Genomic DNA, 20,862 nt, shown 5'->3' with positions numbered 1-20,862 from the left:
GGGAGGCTTCTTGCTGTCTGCTGACATTCAAATAATGGAGGTCCATGGCGCCCGAGACAGAAAGGTCCATAAAAGTCCACAAAAACGTGTCAATATTCCTCCATACTGCTCGTCCAATGTAATCCAAGTGTCCTGAGTGGGTAGCATCCAGAATTTACTCGAAACGAAGTCATTTAGAATGTTTTTAGAGCATAAACAGTAGTGTATAGGATTTCCTAATAGCGCCCCCATGCGCGCTCACGATTCTACGGAAGCCGGCAGACCAAACCGGAAGGAAGTGCGCATTCAGCGTCTGGTCTGCCGATAATGCAAGCGTAGAAGAAGAAATGTGCTGTTTACCTGTGCAAAGAAAGAAACAACGAAAGAAAAATGTCTGAGGACTTCAGTGTTGAGGAAGAGCATGAGTTCTTTGCCGAGCTGAATGCGCTGGTTTGGTCTGCCGGCTTCCGTAGAATCGTGAGCGCGCATGGGGGCGCTATTAGGAAATCCTATACACTACTGTTTAGGCTCTAAAACGTTCTAAATGACTTCGTTTCGAGTAAATTCTGGATGCTACCCACTCAGGACACTTGGATTACATTGGACGAGCAGTATGGAGGAATATTGACAAGTTTTTGTGGACTTTTCTGTCTCGGGCGCCATAGACCTCCATTATTTGAATGTCAGCAGACAGCAAGAAGTCTCCCAGATCTCCAGATGCATTTGAGATATCAAAAAAGTACTCCAGAGTGTTGTTCAGCATGGAGGTGAGTAGAAAATGAAGGCTAATCATGTTTTGGGTGTACTATTCCTTTAAGTCAAGTAAGCGGATCAGGAACATTAGACAGAGTTTAAGGTATTTATGACTTTCAACTATGACAGATGCATGAGAGGGGTTGGTTTTAGATTTGTCACCACTAGATGGTGCTGCAGTTCTTGAAGTGCCTCAAACTCAGAGAAAAACATCAAAATATAACATTTGTAGAAAGACAGAAATGCTGGGTTTGTTTTCGAAAAATGACAAAAAAACAGATTTTCATAAAACTTTATTCATTTCTTTTTCCATTCAAGCCCAATAACAAAGGACATGAGAACCTCCGTTCGTGGTTCAACTGAAAACCTGTTGATCAAAGAAAATTAGATCTGACAGCAATGTTATGTTCACAGGCACAACAGGTCCCCCTTCTGTCTCCAGAGAACAAAACAGATCCTGATTCATAGCTTTTTATTTTTTAAATCAGAATTCCTGACAGATAACCCATCTCCTTAAATTATGTCAAGTTTGAGCTTACACTCAGAGAGGGAAAAAAACAAAACAAAAAAACAAACGCACACATATACAGTATTCAACCCACAGGTTCGGGATGCATATTTGTATTATTCCTACTAGGGAGAAAAAAAAAAAGCCACCCTAAGATCGTTTTGAATATTTTGGCGGTTGGCTGGGAACATAACGCATCTAATTTTTATTATTTTTTTTTTCCTTTTTGTTTGAAGTTTTAGGCACCTTATTCTTATTCAATATTAGCAGACCAAGTTTCAATAAAAAACAAAAACAAAAAAAAACAAAAAAAAAAAGACAAGCAAAATTATGCGCAGGAAAAGAAATAGTATAAAAGAACTGCAGATATAAGATGCCACAAGGAATTCTGCACCTGGGAAAAAAAAAAAAAAACCTTCTGAAGTGGAGCATGTGAATACCATAAAGGCATCTCAAGGCTCTAGACTGGTAAATTCCTTCAGAGAAACTACTTCGACATTCACATACACACTCACGCCATGCTTTTATACTACAGCCTTTCAAATAAAGCATTTTAAAACTGCTCAAAAAAACCGAGCAGAGATGGATCCCCAAAAGCTCGCACATATAGGACATATGATCCTCCGCATGGAGGAGACATTGATTTATGCAGTTTGAAGGAAAGCATACATAGAAAAGAAGCTTGGTAACCAAAGTTTCCACATGTAAAGGAGAATTGAGGAACAAAAAAGGAGCAGATTAACGACATGCCAACAATCATAACCCATCTAACCCATTCAAACTTACAGGTGCAGAATTCCAGATGAAGCAGACTTTAGAGACAGCCACACAGTCCTCATACTGACTTAGAGAGACAAGGCCCCTTAGGAACAAAACCCCCAATTCACTCTAATCGCTTCTAGGATACGTCACACACGCATACAGTCAGGGATTCCCACGTACTCTGCAGTAAGACACCAGAGCTCTTCATAGATGGGAGGAGGGGAACGTTTCCTTACATGTTGAAATGAGGGCAAGGATTACACATGCCAGTTACTGCATGCGTGTGTATATTTTTTTTGGATAAGTTGGTTAACGAGCATCATGTCAAATCAGTTTCCCTTATCCCCTGCGGCTTTCCATAGGGACAGCATCCCTCCAAGGCTGGCTGTGTATTGCTCAGTCGATGACACCAGGCTGCCGAGTCTTGCGCTCCACACTGAAGCCCTGCATGAACGGAGAAACAAAAAGTTGAATTATTTTCTCAAAGAAGATTTTTAAAGTCGTAGGGAAGCAGCTGCTCCGAATTCTCCTTCGTGGTGCCCGACATTACACAAGTGAATAAAGTGAATGTGATTGGTCGTTTATCAAGAGGGCGGGATGGTTGTGGAGGAAGGTTCGCAAGCAAGTTTGATTGTGGCCGGTTTTCCCTCTGGGATTATTAAAGTATGTCTGAGTCTGAGTTGTCAGAAGCATCTTGCTAACCAGTTAGCAACTTAGTTAAGTGCTAGCAGGGAAATTACATTGGGACCAAGTAGCACAAAATTGGTGACTTAAGGCCTATTTATGCTTCTGATACAGCCTCTGCAACCGTCAAATCTATCAATTTGAGTTGAGAATATTATACTTTAAAGCGTCACTATATGGACCCATATTTATGTTGCATGCTCCCGTTCTCCTAAAGTCCACACTTTCCTGTGTTCCTCTCAAAAACATATTTGGCAAGGACACAAGTCTATACTCGCGTTCTTGTGAATTGAGAAACAGCCAACAATTCGCTCTCCAACTGTACACCTGTAACGGTCACCACTACTCTGCGAAAAGATTCTCATTTCAACCGTTGCGACTCTAAAACCCTCTAACATGCTGCTCAATGTATAATCCTTGCATTTTAAAGGTCAGTTACCTACCTTTGAATTGTCGGGACCGCGAGGCTGTCGAACGATGACCAGACGAGGAGCGCTGGCGTCATCCAGGGTGATGCTTTTCAGGCGGTTCACCAGGCGGTCGGGACGTGGCGTCGCCACTGGTTTGGGTCCCTCGCTGTGACATCATTTCAAAGCTTACAACTCAACCATTTCACAAATTGCTTTTAAAGACTGCATCCTCCAAAAGCTGGTTCTTACCTAACTCTGCGTACGTTGCAGGCGCTACATTTTCCGGTGCGTTGATTGAAGACCACTGAAAACTCCACCTCATCTCCGATCTGGAGCTCAACGCCGTCCTGCACCTCTTTAACGTGGAAAAACAGCTTCTTGCTCTCTCCCACCTCATATGTGATGAAGCCAAACTGAGGGAAAAAAAAGAATTTTCTCTGCATCACATGCATGAAACTGCATCTGGCTTAAGCAGCATCAGTGCAAAGTCTCCCGATCACACAGAGAAAACACGTTAAACGCAAAACAGCTCAAATATAAGCCTTTTTACCCCGAAACAGTTCAGGTGAAAGTTAGTTCACGATAACTAGAAAACTTCCAGTCATGGTAAATGCTCTGAACCTGGTAACATGTGAATTCCACATCCAACAGGCTCCTCCCAGCCATTAGCCCAGCTAGCTGAATCAAAGCTGCTGTGGAAGAAATTGCCCAGCATTAACAAAGGCGGACAAAAATGAGGCTTTCCAGATGTTTAGGCATCAATGAAAACTTTTTAAAGGCTGAGCAGTTGGGATTTGCCTGCAGCGATATATTCTGACCCGTTTTTAAAAGAAAGATATTTTATCTGAAGTCCTTCAGCTCGTCTACCTCGTGATGAGCTGTTGGATAACATATCGTCTACCTCATGCGTTACGTTTATGTAGTATTGTTGTTTACATAGAAACAGGAAAAGTCAATATCTCAAGTACATACAGCTGCTGATGGATTCTTCGTAAGCAGCAGTAAAAAAAAATTGTATTTAGTGTCATTTTATCCATTTTCAGTTCTATATAATAATCTTGAGATGAGAGAAAAAAACAATTATGTAAGAAATAAAGTCTGGTAATTTAAAGTTAACTTATAATAATTGAACTTTATTGATCTCACATTGGAGAAATTGACCTCTAGATCTAACCCATCCCCTGGGGGAGCAGTGGGCTGCCAGTTTGCGGCGCCCGGGGAGCAGTGTGGGGTTAAGGGTCTTGCAGAGAGACCCAGAGTGGCAGTCTGTGGGAGTGGGGCTCTAACTCAGAACCTCAGGATTCCAAGCTCTATGACCGAACCACTAGGCCGCCAATCCCCACTCAACTACATGATTACATCAGACTGGATTTTAGATTTTTCCATAATCTGGACATTGATAACATCTGGTCATAAACTACTGTGATTATTTTAGCCTTATATCTCATTGTACATATTATCAAAACAAGTAATGAACATAAACAGAAACTTTTACAAATCCCTGCATCATAAACAACATTGTTAATTCCAGCGTGTAGCTAATCTATAATGGATGAACCATACCTGGTCTTTGACACACTCCACTGGAGCTCTGCGCTGAGGGATAACATTGCAGGCCATCTTCTGGCCGGTTTGGGACACGGTGCAGACCTGGAACTTAACATGCTCTCCCTTCTGCAGACAGTCTGCCTTGTTTGTCATCCCCATTATACCAAAGGCAAAGTTCTGCCCTTTTTCTCCACCTATAAATATAAGGGTATTAAAAAAACTCTACTTTAGAGTTGATGAATATGATGTGGGTGTTTCGCCGTTGAATTTGTAACACGACACAGACCTTCCTCTGTGACTTCAATCAGGCCTTGGTATTCAGTCTGAGAGGGATCCACACTGCGGATGGGTCGGATGATTTTCCCAGCAAAAACTGATGCGCCAACATCTTCGCCGGTACCATTAACTAAAATTACAAAGGTAGTATGTTTATCATTTTATCTGCCCAAGTTTTATCCATAAAATGATTGGGAACCATTAAGAGGTCGACCTCTTACCTGCAGACACCTTGGTGACCTTTTCAGCGCTGACTTTGTTTCCTTTTCCCTTAGAGAGGGTATACTCCACTGTATCACCTAGCTCCAGGTCATCCACATCCCCACACATTTCACTGGAAGAAAACCCAAATACATGCGTCAGTCATTTTCTTTGCATGTTTTTTTGTATTTTTTATTTTAAAAAAACCCTCCTCCAAAGACCACCTACCTGTAGTGAAAGAACACTTCCTGGTCATGATTGGCTGTTTCAATGAAGCCAAAGTTATCCTTCAGCGCAGCGACAAATCCGTGCAGCCTTCTGGAGTTGGAGGCATTACGGTTGAGAACCCTGATAGAAACTGCACTCTGATGGCCCGTTCGCTTCACCTCATTAATGCAGAACTCAACCTACACCAAAAACATTTGTTTTACCATCCAACAGACATCAACTCTAAAAAGAAACTTTAATATTTATTTTGTTTTACATCTGTAAACATACCCTTTAGCTTATGTTAAAACAATAACAATATTACCTTGTCTCCAGCTTGAGGGTACGGTCCTCCCTCCAGGTCTCTGACATGATACGGCACAGTGAGCTTCACACCGCAGTCTTCATATGCAATTACTCCCTCTTCAGCTTCCTACAGACAGGGTGACAGATTACATTAGTCACTGTCCCTTTACATAAACGAGTCACTTTTCACGACTTGTTGAATAAAACCAAGCAGTTTCTTATTCGAAGACAAGTTTTTTTAAAAGATCTTCAACACTTGAAATCATTAATAAAACCAGCTCAGGTGGGTACAAAAGCATTAGCTCACTCTGTAGCAGCAGTGTTTGTTAGCATCAGCCTGGACCTACATTGTCACGTTTTAACTAGAAACATGTCCACATAAAACAACATAGCTGTAATCAAATAAATACAGGATAAATGCTGGAGAGCTCCTTCAGTGGCAGACTGCTGCACCTTAAATGCACCAGGGAGCGTTATCACAGATCCTTCCCCCTAGCAGCTGGAAGAATATTACCACCAGTTCCCAACAACCTCAGTAAGTTGTTGCAGTTTCTACCGTAGTCAGTTAAATAACATGCTGCTGTCATTTTGCACATCTCTGATGTTGTTGCCATTTTCAAATATCCATTACTGTAAAAAGGTCCGTAGCTGCATATCGGTTATTTATTCTCCAGGTGCACAGCGTGTAACGTTGTCAGGGTGATTTGGCACAAATTTTTTTTTTATGAAGGATAAATGATTATCTCTACAGTGATCTTTAATTATTAAAAAACAGGATGTCTTGTTTATGTGTAGGAATTTACATAATTGTCCACTATGAAAAACATCTGGTTTACGGAAACTGGGGGGGAGGGGAGATTTTTTATGTGTTGATAGTTGACGAGGTGGGTGTATAGCTAATGCTGGCAGTGTGGGTCAGGCCTGGTGGTGAACGGCGCCCCTCCAGGTGAAAGAGACCATTAGCGTGAAACAGATCATCTCATCCCCAAGATTCATAGAAAAGACACTTGTTCTTTTTTAGTATTGGACAATACGGGATTCATTTGATTTGGTGGTTTTGAACTTAATAATAATCAGGTGTAAGGACCATATGACTGTTTGTTGTTTTTTGTATTAAATTATGCCCAGGGCGGCGTAGGCGCCAGTTGCGTGACGTGTTACAAGCATTTATACTGTAAAAACACTTTACAGTATAGTATTTTCAGTTCAAATGAACTACAAACAGCCACAAGTTTACAGAGAGACGTTTACTTTACAAACCAAGTCTGCTGCTTTTAGCATCTTTAAGTGACTGGTCCTGCAGCAGCATCGTGCTAGGTTCTCTCCCAGCCTTGGAAACCTTAGTTAAACAGGTCAGACCATCCAGATCCCATTCACAGATTAACAATTATATAATTTCCTATTTTCTTTCTTTAAACAACATTTTAGTTTAAATCCATTTTATTTGCAAGGTAGAAATCACAGGGCTGATTATTAGAAAGCACCACGCATCTCTGCTGTTTTCTAATCCATCACCTACACATAGCTGCCAGATATATTTGAAATAAAAACAACTCAAACCCCTCCCTCTAAAAAGAAATCACAGCGCAAGAATTGAAAAACTACTATAATTTCTTATTTTCAATATAAAATGCAGATTTTTACAGATAAACACTAGGTTTATCAATGCTCTGCTGTTTACTACAAAACAAAGGGTATGAAAAGAAGTAAGAAATAAAGCTTTTCTACAAATTTATTCTTAAATAGAAATTCAGAATTCAATGTAACTGAGCTAATATTAGTGGAGTGGTGAGATGGTGAAATAACTAAGGCATCAAATATAGTGTTAGTGAGCCAATAGTTCCAGCCATCAACCAGGTTTTTCCTCTAAAGGACGTCCCTGTGCATGTAGCTTCATGCAGATTTCTGTCCTACCTTGTCTTTTTTCTAACCAAAGAAGCAAGAACAGGAGGAGTTCATCGAGGAAGAAAACAAAGACCAACATTAGAACTAAAGAAAAAAACCAAGGTGGCCAAAGAGGGGAGGAAAAACAAATTTTTAGAGGAGGTGCAGAAATATACCTTCTCCTTTCCCTTGGTGGGACTTGCATTCTTATTGGCGGCTGAAACCACCTCCTTCTCCACGACGCCCACAAACCGCTGCTCAGACTGGGTGTGGAAGGACACCGTCCCTTTGGGGAGTTTCTTAATGCGCACTGCGTGGTTTCTCTGAGCGGACAGCATATCCTGGGGACGATATTTGCTTAAGTTTTTTTTTGAAGTGACAAACAATCAGAATGTACTTTTTTTAAAAAAAAAAACAAAACAGTTTCAGGTAATACATACTTTTGTGAAAAGCTTAACAGAACCTACAGGCACAACAGTGAACTCCACTTCATCCGAGATGTGCAGCTGGCTCTCCTCCAGGACCTCGCTGAAGTGGAAGAACATTCTTGCATCTCGATCCACACACTTTATGAAACCAAAGCCATCTCGTATGGCTGCTATCACCCCCTGAGAGAAAGGTTCGGTGGTTAGACACTTGACTTGATGAAACCACAAGCTAAAGCTCATTGTTGAGAGAAGGGAACAAAAAAAATAATCAAACCATTTCACGGGTCTCCTTGGTCAAGTCGAAGGTGTCTGGGAGGATTTCAATGTTTGTAGCCCTCTCTAGTTTATCTCTGCGATCGGTGGAGATGTTGAACTGAATGTGGTCTCCTTCCAAAAGAGTCACCTTAGACTTTGTGTCCTTCTCTCCGAAGGGAAGCTCCTTCTCAGAGAATCCAATCCTAGCACTGATGCGTCCAGGCAGGGGGTCACTCTGCAAGGGGAGGAGGGATTTTTTTAGCTTTGTTTTCTTTTTTTCTTTTTTTAAACACTATAAACCAAGTTAGTGAATTTTCACCATCTGTTACTGTTATATCATCCAATAAAAACAGCTTCTGTTCTACTTGCCTGATTTTTTGTGGGAACCTTAGGAATAACTTTAACAACAGTGCCTTCAAATTGCTCAATGCTTATATCTTCAAAGATGACAGTCCCCTGGGGGAGCAGGCGCACATCTGTAGCTACTTCCTTCCCCTGCAAAAAACAAACAGCATTCGGTTATTTAAATGAATCATCAAGCGGCAAAAGATAAAACCGCACTGTATTCATAAACAGGCGCTTACATTTCTGTCTTTGATGGTGAACTCGACATCATCTCCCGCCTGAAGAGCCTCCAGGTCCCCCTTAAACTCACTGTAGTGGAAGAAGATCTCCTTCACCACATCTGCCCTCTCAATAAATCCAAAGGCCTCCTAAGTGAGAAGCAAAATCACAGGTTTGATGGCTTACATTTACAGTCTTCCCACAAACCAACCCATCTTTATTTACATAGCACTACTGCCCACTACAATGTCAACCCAGTGCTCAACTACTAAACTTGGAGCAATAAAAAAACCACATCAGAATAAAATAAAGCAATAAAAATCAGAACAAAGATGACATTGCTGCAGTAATACGCCAACAATTAGAGTTTTTAATTATCCTGGACGCCTCCCTGGTGAGGTGTTCCAGGATACAGTGGAGGGACTATATTTCTCGGCTGGCCTGAGAACGCCTTGGGATTCCCCGGAGGAGCTGGGCCTCAGTCCCTACTGAAGCTGCTACCCCTGTGACCCAACCCTGAAGTAAGGGTGTCAAAAGTATTGATACTCAAAAAAGTATTAATACTAAAACATATCCGGATACAATACTCATTTTCAAAAGTATCGATACCACTGAAAAGTGTTATTTTCTCTTTAAGTCATAGAATGAAGCAGAGAGAAGTAGACCTCTGTCCAAACTCCATCAAATACAGCCGACTCTACAGTCTATCTTTGACCAACAACAGAAATATGATGCCAAGTCCCCAGAAGCTATGAAAATAAACAAAGCTGTGGCAGGGTACATATGTATGGATCAGGTTCCCATTCAACTGTGGGGAAATCTGGGTTCCAACAACTTATTAAGCAGCTAAACCCAAGGTATGCTGTTCTCTCCCAGAATACAGCATTTATTTTTGTTTGTTGACTGGTTTGGCTAGTTTTATTGTTATGTGTGTAAAGCATAGCCAAGGAAGGAATACTTAACTTGGTGTTGTCATTTTATTTTTTTTTATTATTTTTTTTTAAATCAAGCTTTCTTAATATTGTGCACAGCATACGACCTGAAAATATCATTGTTTATTGTACTCATTTATTGTGTTTTATTTATCAATAAAAAATGTTTCTTTTAAATGTTGGGGTCTTTGTTCTATCCTTGTGGGAGCTAAAATGGTATTGGGTATTGAATATTTTCCTGAGTATCGGTATCGACTTGAAAATTTTAGTATGGTGACAACTCTACCCTGGATAAGCGGGAGATGATGGATGGATAAACCTCAGATCACCAGATTTAAAAGCTCAAGGAAAAGGAGAGTTTCTTTAACAGATTTAAAATCAGCTAAGCTTCCTGTACAAACACAGCAGCCTAGAAAAGGATTTCTATTGGTGGAACTTTCCCCAGGTGCTGGTGAAGATTCTCAGTCTCCATGTCTGTCATTCCAAAAAAAGAAAATTCAAAACAATCCACTTGACTTTGTTTTAAGACGTTTCCCTTCCCATTCAGGAAGCTTTTTCAATGCAAAATGTCAGGCATAGCATTGAGTTTGAGGTTTTATACAGTAGCGCATCAAAACCTTGTTTTTGTTTTGAAAACATGTAAACTGAAACAAACAAAGGTATTAGACTGACGGGTGGGGCTTTGCAGGCTACCAAAAGAAGCTAAACTACCCACGTTCCAAAGAGGTGGACCCCGTTGTCTGTGTTTAATTTGCATGTTTTCAAAAGGATTTGATGGGCTACTGTATAAAACCTCGACCTCAACGCTATCCCTAACATTTTTAATTGAAAAAGCCTCTAGATGGGAAAAGACACGTCTTCAAACTTGGAAACAAAGTCCAGTGGATTGTTTTTAAGTTTCTTGTTGTTGGAACTTTCCTCAGGTTTATATGGCTACAAAAAGGGACAAGTTGGAAAGGCGAAAAGTGTGGCCTCCAAGTCTGTTGGGTAGGCCTCTAGCTTTTTATATCAACAGAATAAAATGTATCCCCCTTAATTTCCCTCCCAACAGATTGAGCACTTTAGCAGCAATTGTTGCTCAAGATGCACTGGCGAGCTGCCCTGAGGGTCTGTGCTTCATTGAGATGCTCAAATAATTAAGTATTAAACAAATTCCACGAATTTCATTCTTAACTAAATGGTTAGTCATTTACAAACGTACTTCAACCAGAAGCCTAAAGAAAACAGCTGATGGACAACAACTGTTTCAAATCAGTGGGAACATGGGAACCCATTGGAATCATTTAATTTGATTCTATATAAAACCAGTATAAAATACTGAAAGCTTGTATATGATGCAAGTTTTTTTTTAGGACAGGTTAAAAAAAATGTTTTAGTTTCATGGATCCTTCGATCAATCTGTGCACCCGTTTCATCTAGTAACCCTTACCTTTGTAGCACACACCACACCCTGGCACCTCGCCTGCTTTTTCTTCACAAGCTGAATATTGCGTGCGCTCACTGCGCCGGTACTGAAACACAAACAAACAATTACTACAGAGTCAAGTGCATGCCATTAAGATAAACTGGATTTAAATTCAAACGTACTGCTTGTTTGTCTCCATATAAAAGCAAACTTTGTCACCCGTCTCCAAAGGGCCACTACCCTCCACATCATCAGGAGTATAGGTCAGATAAAACACTTCCTGCAATGAGCAAACAGTGTTAAAAAGGATTGGGGAAAAAAAGGGCTAATTGAATGAAGAAACATCCATGATGATAAACGTCTGCAAACAGAAGGGAGAAGTTTGAGCTGCTCATCTTACCCCATTTCTCTCATAGCAAACACTGCCGGTGGGAACCTGACCAGGAGCCGCTTTCCCATCCAAGTTTGATGGGACAGACGAGACGACCTGTATTAAAAGAGGAGACAACTCAGCTGCAGGCCAACAACAAACTACAACTCACACAAAATCATTGAATCATATGGTTCAAGGACGGCACAAACATGTAATAATTGAGATCAGTTTGTCAGGAATGTGATTGCATTGAACCCGACTGTCCTTTGATGCGTTTTGCAGGTTGATGAACGAATCCAAAAAATAATGCTACATTCAGACCGCATGCGATAGAAGCAGCAAAAAAAGCTTCTGCTGCTTCATTTTGTATGCTCATACATTAAGATCCGACATGCCTCAAGAGCATCCTTGATGCTCCTGCAGCACGTGTGTACAAGTGTGTACAGATGCTTCGGCTGCTCCTGTGTTCAATAGCAGAGTGGCTTTGCCATATTTGCTGTTATAAGGGGTAAAAAGTAGTCTTACGTTTTTAAGTGAGAAAGTCCAGATAAAAAGTTACTCTGTGCAGTTAGTTCATCAAGATTATTATCCTGACTTCAAATATTTCGCCGTCGGACCAACACAAAACTCCCGTACACCGACGGTGCTCTGTCACTGGAAATCCCCTTCAACAGCAGCCTCTGGCCCAGTCGCCTCTTTGGGGCTTTCCGCTGCTGATCGTGGCGGCTTGAAGGAGATGTTGGTGCTTTTCATGTATGTAACCAGAATAATAAAAGCGAACATATTTTGCCAGTGTTCTGTCAGATGAGCATACCCCGTCAGACCAGCATACCTATATTCAAAACACATGCACAAGACTTCAGATTTGCGTGTTATCCCTTTACTTTTGTACGAGAAATAAACTAAAATACTTCAATGGGTGTGTATCCTTTTAGTCATATACAATTAAAAAAGGAATTTAAGGTCATATCGCCATACGCTTCAAAAAACACCAAAAAAAAGTAAGGCGTCCAGTTTATTTTTCATAAAAACTAAAGGGATAAACCGGTATTGACTATGGGTATGCTGGTGTGACAGAACACCAACAGGTTTCAATATTTTAAGTTAATTTAGGCGTAAAACTGTTTTAGAGGAGCAATTATATGATCTGCATAAGCAGTGCTGTGTCCGTCTCCCTGCAATCATAATCATAGATTTTGCATTTAAACCAGCTACTTCTATGACTCCAGCAGCGTGCGGTCTGAACGTAGCATAAGTTAACACCTAAATCTGTCCAGCTTATGTCTCCGTGAGTCATACTGAAAGGATTAGGTCATCATTTTGTGATTTAGTTTTGACCGAGGTCATAAAAGTTTCCCAAAGAAGTAGATCAGTTGACAGAATCAGTTCATGCAATAACCTTGATCAGGTGTGTTAAGTAGGGATGTCCCGGTCGCCAATACATCCCCCTCAGTCATTAAAGATCAGCGTTTGACAAATATAGTCCTGATTAGATACTAGTGCCAGGGTAAACAGACACAAAGTAGGTTTTGCAAGTTGTGATAAAAAAAAACAAACAAAAAAACCCACAAATGCTGAATACTGAAGCAGACCAAAAATATAAAACAAACAGGACAACAGTATTAAACTGTTATTCTAATAGAGGGCAATTAAAATCTGATGAGGTGGACATCCCATAATGCATGGGATTTAAAATGGATAAGTCATGTAAATGTAAGGAAAAGTCCCCCATATGCTTGTAGCGAGAAACGACAAAACATTTGATTTTCCTCATTAAAGCCGACAGACAATGACAACCAAAAATAAAACGGTGCTCTTAACTGGATGAATATAACCATGCAGCACAGTAAAGGGATAGACGTGCAGGTCTGGCCCCACCTGGCCCGAGATGCGCTCCTCTGGCAGCACTTCTGGCTTTATCTTAAGCAGCTTCACTGCTATGGGCTTGCCAGTGCGCCTGTCAGAGGATACCTCAAACTCTACATCATCTGAGGGCAGGAAAAAAAAGAAGCAGATTTAGAGTAAAAGTAGCAAAAAAGAGCTTTTGATTTAAAAGCAGTATATTTTCCATATCACTAGGTTTTCAAATTCGCCTCAGGTACTGACCTCCTATTTTGAGCTCCTGCAGATTGCCGTTGTATTGGGAGCAATGGAAGAAAAGACGAGCCTGGCGCTCTGAGCATTGGATGAATCCATAGGAGGTCAAGAGCTTCTCCACCACACCGGTCTCTCTAATGCCAGGCCCTGAGCCATTGGCATAGGCAGTATGCCCATTGTTATGAAGCATGCCTGGGTCAAAACTCATCTGAAAAGAGAACAAACTGTTAAATGCATTTGGCAGAGCATTTATATAAACATGTCCAAAAAGGAAAAGGGGTGAGGGAGCAAATTCAATGCAGTGCTTGATGCAAACTTAAAAAAACTAAACAAAAACAAAAAAACATGCAATAACATTAACATTTAGAAAATCTAATAAGTAAACTATGAAAAAATAAATAAAAAAGTAAAAACATGTTAGAACCAGCTGGGATAATCACTTCATTCAGTATATTAAGAACGATACAAAAAAATTCACACCGATTCAGAATACTTAGAATTCACACACTGAATATTCTGAATGTCATCATGCAAAAATAAAAATTCACTTAAACTGCAGTGGACCTTTCCACCAACACAGACGGTTCTAGAAGTTAATGCTGCTCCAGTTAGATGGATCATATGGTTCATCTAAGCACTACCGGCCCAGTGACTGTGTTACAGCGCCATTTCAATAAAAGTCAAAACGTGAACGCCACGATTAATTCATATTCTGCAAACCTCTACAAACCATGCTGTTAGCTGAGTTCACAACGGCAGCTCACAGAGCAGCTTAGTCAATGTTTCCCCCTTACTGATCTCTGATACAAAGGAGTCCGCTTGTACTTTTTACTTCCAGGATGAGGATGGCAAGAGACGGAGGAGGAGCGGGGTATGGGCATGGGGGAGGTGGGTGTGGCAGAGGCTGAGCCACTTTTGCGAGCAACAGGAGGTTCAGAGGAGCCCCTTTCCATTTCGGACACGGGGGATAGAGCCGCAATATGCTGTTGGAAAAGGTCACAGCGTTATACATGCTGAGCAATTTAGCTGAAATTATTGCCCAAAACAAATAAATGCTAGTTTATTGGACACCCCCTTTTTTAAATATATTTTTTTATAAAGATTAACAGTTATACATCACTGTTCTGTGATGGGAAGATGTCTGATCGCCCTGACTTTGCAGAATAGACAAGGAAGGCCAACCTTGACGCCCACATTGTAGCAAATCTAACCTAAAGTATAAAAAAATGTTTAAAACTGTGGGGCCGATAAGTCTTTCCAAGCCCAGCACTGTCCATGCCGCTATGCCAAAATTTTATGAAGGTCTTTGACTCAGTCTATTGCAAGTTGGAGAGGAACGTTGAATTTTAGATGCTGCAACAGCCTCACCTTGCTTTTGTAACCCCCCCCCCCAGAAATTAGCCCCACAAACTCAGTATTATTAGATTGACGACCTTGGCTGAAACTCAAGCAAAGTAATATGAACTTTTAGCTGAAAACAGGCTGATAAAAGTTTAGTTCATACATTTTTTTTTTTAATCAGCCTCCATCATTATCGCATTTTCAATATACTAGTTCAGCTATGGCCAAGTTTGACTGCGATACCATCTTTATGTTGTTAAGATTGTTTTTTTTAACCAACTCAGTGATATCACATCCATTTATTACACATGACCTCAATCTAAAAGGAAAAAGGCCAAGTATGCCTTAATGTGAAACGATTTTAAATCAGATCTAATCATCATTTGCACACAACTTTAATCCAAAATCGCTCATAAATTCCAACAAGTCCCTGCCAGCAGAACTCCCGAAGACTCCTTGTATTTCCGAAGACTCCCTCTTCGGAAATACAAAGGCTTAAAATTTGACCTAAACCACAATAATAGAGAAACACAGAGCAATCAAAAGAAGTCCGATTAAAACCTGAAGGGCATTGCTGCTAATAAAAACAAAACTGAGGATGGAGAGTCAGAAAAACGCAGATGGTTCAAACAGCAGTGGATCTACGGTGAAAGAGCTGGTGATGGATTATGGGTTATGGAGGGAATCCCAGAGAAGCCTCTTTCTGCATTACCGCGATGAGCAGCTCTGGCTGAAACTCAAACACATGAATGTCCATTTACTCTTAAAATTAGGCTTTTTAAAAATATTTTCTTCAGTTTTAGTTAAGGGGTTTAGTTATGGGTGGGCATTTCAGTTTATTTGGCATTTTCCAATCAATTTTCGTTATTTGCTTTCTTGATAAAGAGTGCAAGATCATGCAATCCAAACATGATCTGCTCCGAATGTCCACAAGAGATTATGCAGAGTAGTATATTTAAAAAAACTTAATAACTGAAAGAAGTAAAATTAAGGCTCTCCTGGAATTGCAAGAAAAAAAAAAAATCCTTTAACTTTATATCTAAACATCCCTCGCCCTGCTGGAATATAATTCAGTAGAGGCTCGTCTTGGGAGTCCGAAACAAATGAAAGATTAGGCCATTCATAGCAAAGATGCAGGGCAAGGTGGGTGAATTGGTGTTTGATGGGGGTGGGACTCGTAGTAAAGGAGGTGGGAAGGTGAAACTTACGGATCGGCCATATGGCGACAGGCTGAGTCCCACAGGGGAGGTGCTGCTCAGGTCAGCACTAACAAACGCGGTAGGTGGCGACGCAGGCAAGGTAAACTCAACAAAGCCTTTCCAGGGGCTGCCCATATTTTCCCATAAACTTGAACCAAAGTTGCTTGAGCACTTGCTGAACTTGAATGCTTGTTTAATGTTTGCTTGATTTTTTTTTTCTTTCTAGAACAACTGTTAAGTAACCACCCAATGATACGCTGGATGTCTGCAATGGTGAAGAGAGGAACAAACATGACGGGTGAGGAAGAAAAGTTCAGCCGGTCTGCAGAGTGCCACTAACACACAAAAATATGATGTGGGCTATAACCCAAAGGGAGGGTTGGAAAGGCGAAAATTACTTAGGAAACGACTGAATAAGACGTTGATGCAGAGTTGGGTGAGAGAGCAATTCAAACATTTATCCAAACTGAATGACCAGCTGAGATTAAAGTAGCAGAAGGAGCAGTTCAGCCTGCTACTGCAGTGTTTTAGAAAAAGACTGCAAGTCAATGCACTTCCCAATGGGTTCTAAATTATGACTTGAAAGAACAAAAATCCTAAATGATCTAAAGCAAGAGATCAACACAACGGAAAAGTTACCCAAAACATAGAAAAAAGTTCACTGAACCATTCATACCATAACACTACCAGCAGAGATTGACGCCAGCTAAATATCATCCTCAGCTCTTGCTGGAGCATCTTTACACAAAACGGATCATCTCCACTTTGAAGTCCGACTATGGTTTTTTTGTTGGCTTGAAATTAACCACAGCTATTATCCAATTTTCCAAAGTTTATATGGCAGACATGTTCACAAATTTAGCTAAGGTGATTCCGCTAGATACAAAACAGGTTTTTAGCAGATTTGAATCCAATGGCAACTGCGGAAAAAGATTGGATAAACTTAAGTTTCAAAATAAAACTGCAGGATTATAAAGCACTAAAACCACGACAAGTTTCATTTTTAACTAACAAGAGTGGGGATGAACTTAATGCCTCAAAGTTTTTTGTGCTTATTTGGATTGACACAAGCTTACTTACAGTTACTAATAGTAACCAAGCTAATAAAGGTTTTTTTTAAACATCTTTACAATGATTTTATCTTTGTTAAAAATATACAGCAAGTTATCTCTATATCACCCAATTTCATTTATGTAAATTATTACTGAGAGCCAATGACAGGACTACTGAGTAAAAATTATTTAATTAATAATGTGATATTTTGCTGGCTAAAGTCGGCAAGGTCAAGTTTTGACCAGTTCTGCAGTTTGGAAATCACCCAATTTTCATTCGTGCCTCTAATATTGTGAAGGGTGGGAAAAGCAAAATCAATGTCTGCACGGATTGTAAATGTAATTCAGGATTAACTGGTGAAGTAAAAAAATGCTCTGAAACACATTCCTTTAAAGTATCCATCCACCTAAATATTTCATTTCTAAACCCTAAAGTAATGGAAATAGCACAATAGGTTTGCATACAAATAACAGACAAAAAAAAAAAGTAAATAAAAAGACCAATACTCACCTTTACGGTTTCTTTTATTTCAATTCTCTGGATCTTGATGACTTTGTAGAGCTTCTCACACACAGACACACAGTTTAACACATGCACACTCCTGACAAGTTTCTGGAACAAGATCTAGGTGGTTGCATAAAGTAAGAAAAAAAGAAAAAGGAGAAATCTAGCACACGAAAGGCAGTTGCAGGTGGAATAACACTGCTTAGAAAAGCTATAGAGAAAACAAAAGGAGCAGTAGAGAGAGACGGGTAAACTATGGGAGGGTACTAGCAGATAGCAGCCCACGTGAGTCGGCAGCGTAGTTAGGATGAGGAGGGCTAGGAGCAGCGTTGGGACGTGTGCTTTGTCAAAGCTGTTGAGTAGGCACAAACTTCTGGTTTCAGATCAGTTATCTTCTTAGAATATGCTTGGGTATAGGACTGCTTCTCTTTCACGTTTCAGTTGGGCCGATGTGCGTGTTCTTTGGTCGTTTCAGGATTTGGTTTCTCGTGGTTTAAATCCTTGAAGTGATCCTTTCCCCCCGTCGTTGCTTTTGCGTTGCTATTTATTTTGATCTGGGAGGTTTGTCTTCAGTCCCTTTAGTTGTGATCTGAACTTGAAGCAGTTGCGGATGGTACAAAAATTCAGTTCGGTTTCACTTCATACTGTTGGGAGAAAAAAAGATTGGGTAAGAGGAAAATCCAGTTGCTTTGTGTAAAAACAAAATAGTTTTAGGGAAACTGAAAACTACAGCTGGTAAAATGTGAACTGCAGGTCATCTAGCAGAGTAAATACCCTGATTAATTGGCAGGTGTCATCAGTTTGTGATACTTATGTTTTTCTTGCTGCACTAAATATATTTTTTTTTTCATCTGATATCTCACAGGTGAACAATATGATGCATTTGACGTCTAGTGAAGAACAAACGATAGACCCTTTTTGACGAGGGACAATTATGACTCAATTCAATCCTGGCTAAAAATTCTCCTTTATATTATATGGACAAAACTTTCTCTTAATAGTTGACATTTTTAAAACCTATAAAATAAAGACTGACAAAACACGGATGAGGACTGCTTTATTTTGTAACCAGAGTGTTGTTGACCTAAATACACTGCTTTGTAAACACCATGACTGAACCGTCCTGCGACACTTGAGCCCCAGACTGTGTCGCAACACCACAGATAGGCTACAACTTGAGACCATAACAAGCTTTAAGATGGGTAACATGAAGTTTAACGGGCTGGGAGAAGTGGGATATTGAGAACTTTTAGTAAACATTGAATAAAATCTATTTAGATGAATTTAATGCCACCAATTACGAGGCACTTGGGACATTTATTTATTCAACAAAGAATAGTGAGATATCAGCAAACGAACTGTTACTGGTTAGTTAGCTTTATTGTACCAAATAAAAATGTGTTTCTTTCATTCTGGGTGTTTTTATTGAATTTCTTATAGAAAAACTTCTGTTATTTTTTCTTGATATATTCGGGCCAATTGGCGTTTCTTGTCAATTACATTTACACTCATTTTTGCCATCAAAATATCCATGTTTTTTAGATGTTAAAACGGTAATAAGGTCTGGGTGGTATGGATTCCAATAACACTATTGGCTTGAAATTTTGATTTTCAAAGTATTTAATTGAGTGCCCTATAAAGTGTTAAAAAGGTCATGAGTTAAGAAGAGAGGATAGTTCTTCAGTGAAAAGAAATTGGAGCAAATACACTTCCAATGTAGAAACAAACAACATATATTTATGATAGGGGAATAAACTGAAACATCGTTCTATTAAAGAACAAATTAAAACACAACTCAATCTGTTAGCAAAAGGCCAGGGCCTGAACTATTCCTAGGCCCCAAAGAAAAGCGCTCTGACAGAGCCAAGCATGTGACTTCCTGACAATCCGCTATCCTCTGCTGGAACAGCAGCCATGGCCTGAGCCAACACGTTGCAATATGCACGTCACATCCAGGCTAAGCGAGGCTAACAAGCTCCACTGGAAAAACACATGGAAACGCCAAATACCCCTTTCAATACTGAATAAACAGAGAAACAAAGTTAACATGGACGGTTACTGTCGTCTTGACTGTAATAAATCAGCATGTCGCTTGCATCTAAATCCAAACAGGCTTCGGGAGTGTCCCACTCTTAAAGAGATATTTAAACCCCAAGGAGGAAAATATGCAATAACGCGATTGTTTTTAAAAAGAAATGTATATATATTTGGTAAAAGTAAGACATATAAATTGGGTTTTCATGGACTATTTTCGTATAGAAAGATTAAATATACGTTGGGGTTTCAAGGTTAGTACAAAATGTGACCTGGAACTTAGTAGAGGACTGAGCCACAATGGCGTAATCCCACATCGAGTATCCCACATAATATTTCCATATTATGATGAATAAAATATTTAAGTGTAATTACAGTGCAGTTGGATTTAAATAAAATAAGGGTAAAATTACAACAATTCAAGCTTAGAGTTGACGTTGTAAGGCATATGATAACCAATAAAAGTAGTGGAGCTATTAAATTAACGTAATAGTTACGTTTTTTTTGTTCTGACAGCAAAAAGAGGACAAAACATCCTGAAGGCTAGCGGCACGAGGACTGGAAAACAAAGAAAGTACGTAAGAGCCGCAAGCACACTTTTACGATTCGTTTTACTTATATTTTATCGAGTCAGACATAGTTTCGATAATATAACTATTGAATGTATATATGGGGATAATTGCGAGCATGTTTATTGAAGTTTTCAACAATGTCGTTGAGCCGTTCACAGAGCTAAGCGGCTAGCGACGGTTAGCTCTAGCATGCTGCCGTGCTAACTGGCCCGTTGTGTGAGATTTACACCGAGGCGCCCCCACCCAGGCCCAACGTCTGCGTTAGCGGCTAACGATAGGCACCAAGCTCATTCCGAGCGGTTTGTTGGCCGATAAAAAAATATATATTGACATTGTACGTCTCAGAATTACATTTTACAGTTCAATGAAACTTAAATATGTATAAAAACTTACCCCAACAGCTTTCAGCACTGTCACCAGCGCCGCTAGAAGCAGCACGGCACATTACGTATTGATTAGGGAGGCGGCTCCCGCTATATTTCTTCTTCTTCTTATTGATTTTTTATTGGCGGTTGGCAAAAAACGTTAGGTGAGCATTACCGCCACCAACTGGTATGGAGTGTGGACTACATGGCAGAAAAAAAAAA

The 20,862-nt window shown here is 40.0% G+C and overlaps 1 protein-coding gene across 8 annotated transcripts; it reads right to left on the bottom strand.

The window, feature by feature from the left end:
* Positions 1-1,009: 1,009 nt before the first annotated feature.
* On the bottom strand, positions 1,010-20,756 carry csde1 (cold shock domain containing E1, RNA-binding). 8 transcript variants are annotated; one of them, XM_038289910.1, is made up of 22 exons: positions 20,669-20,756; positions 17,676-18,313; positions 16,122-16,377; positions 13,582-13,780; positions 13,297-13,463; positions 11,503-11,589; positions 11,285-11,382; positions 11,127-11,208; positions 8,786-8,914; positions 8,571-8,696; positions 8,221-8,436; positions 7,959-8,126; positions 7,695-7,859; positions 7,549-7,560; positions 5,654-5,761; positions 5,350-5,528; positions 5,142-5,254; positions 4,931-5,050; positions 4,660-4,838; positions 3,346-3,509; positions 3,130-3,262; positions 1,010-2,446 (listed from the first exon to the last, which is right to left on the bottom strand). In XM_038289910.1, the coding sequence occupies exons 3-22, from the start codon at positions 16,245-16,247 to the stop codon at positions 2,399-2,401; spliced, it is 2,619 nt and encodes an 872-aa protein (XP_038145838.1). In that variant the 5' UTR covers positions 16,248-16,377; positions 17,676-18,313; positions 20,669-20,756; the 3' UTR covers positions 1,010-2,398. The 8 variants fall into 8 exon arrangements, with proteins under 8 accessions (XP_038145838.1, XP_038145837.1, XP_038145839.1 ...); XM_038289909.1 differs by lacking the exon at positions 16,122-16,377 and adding an exon at positions 14,367-14,555; XM_038289911.1 differs by lacking the exon at positions 16,122-16,377.
* Between the last annotated feature and the right edge of the window lie 106 nt (positions 20,757-20,862).

This window comes from Cyprinodon tularosa, unplaced genomic scaffold (genome assembly GCF_016077235.1).
Source record: "Cyprinodon tularosa strain WSP-4 unplaced genomic scaffold, ASM1607723v1 ctg273, whole genome shotgun sequence".
Lineage (NCBI taxonomy): Eukaryota > Metazoa > Chordata > Actinopteri > Cyprinodontiformes > Cyprinodontidae > Cyprinodon > Cyprinodon tularosa.
Note: the sequence above shows the minus strand (reverse complement) of the source record. Positions and strands in the feature narration are given on the sequence as shown.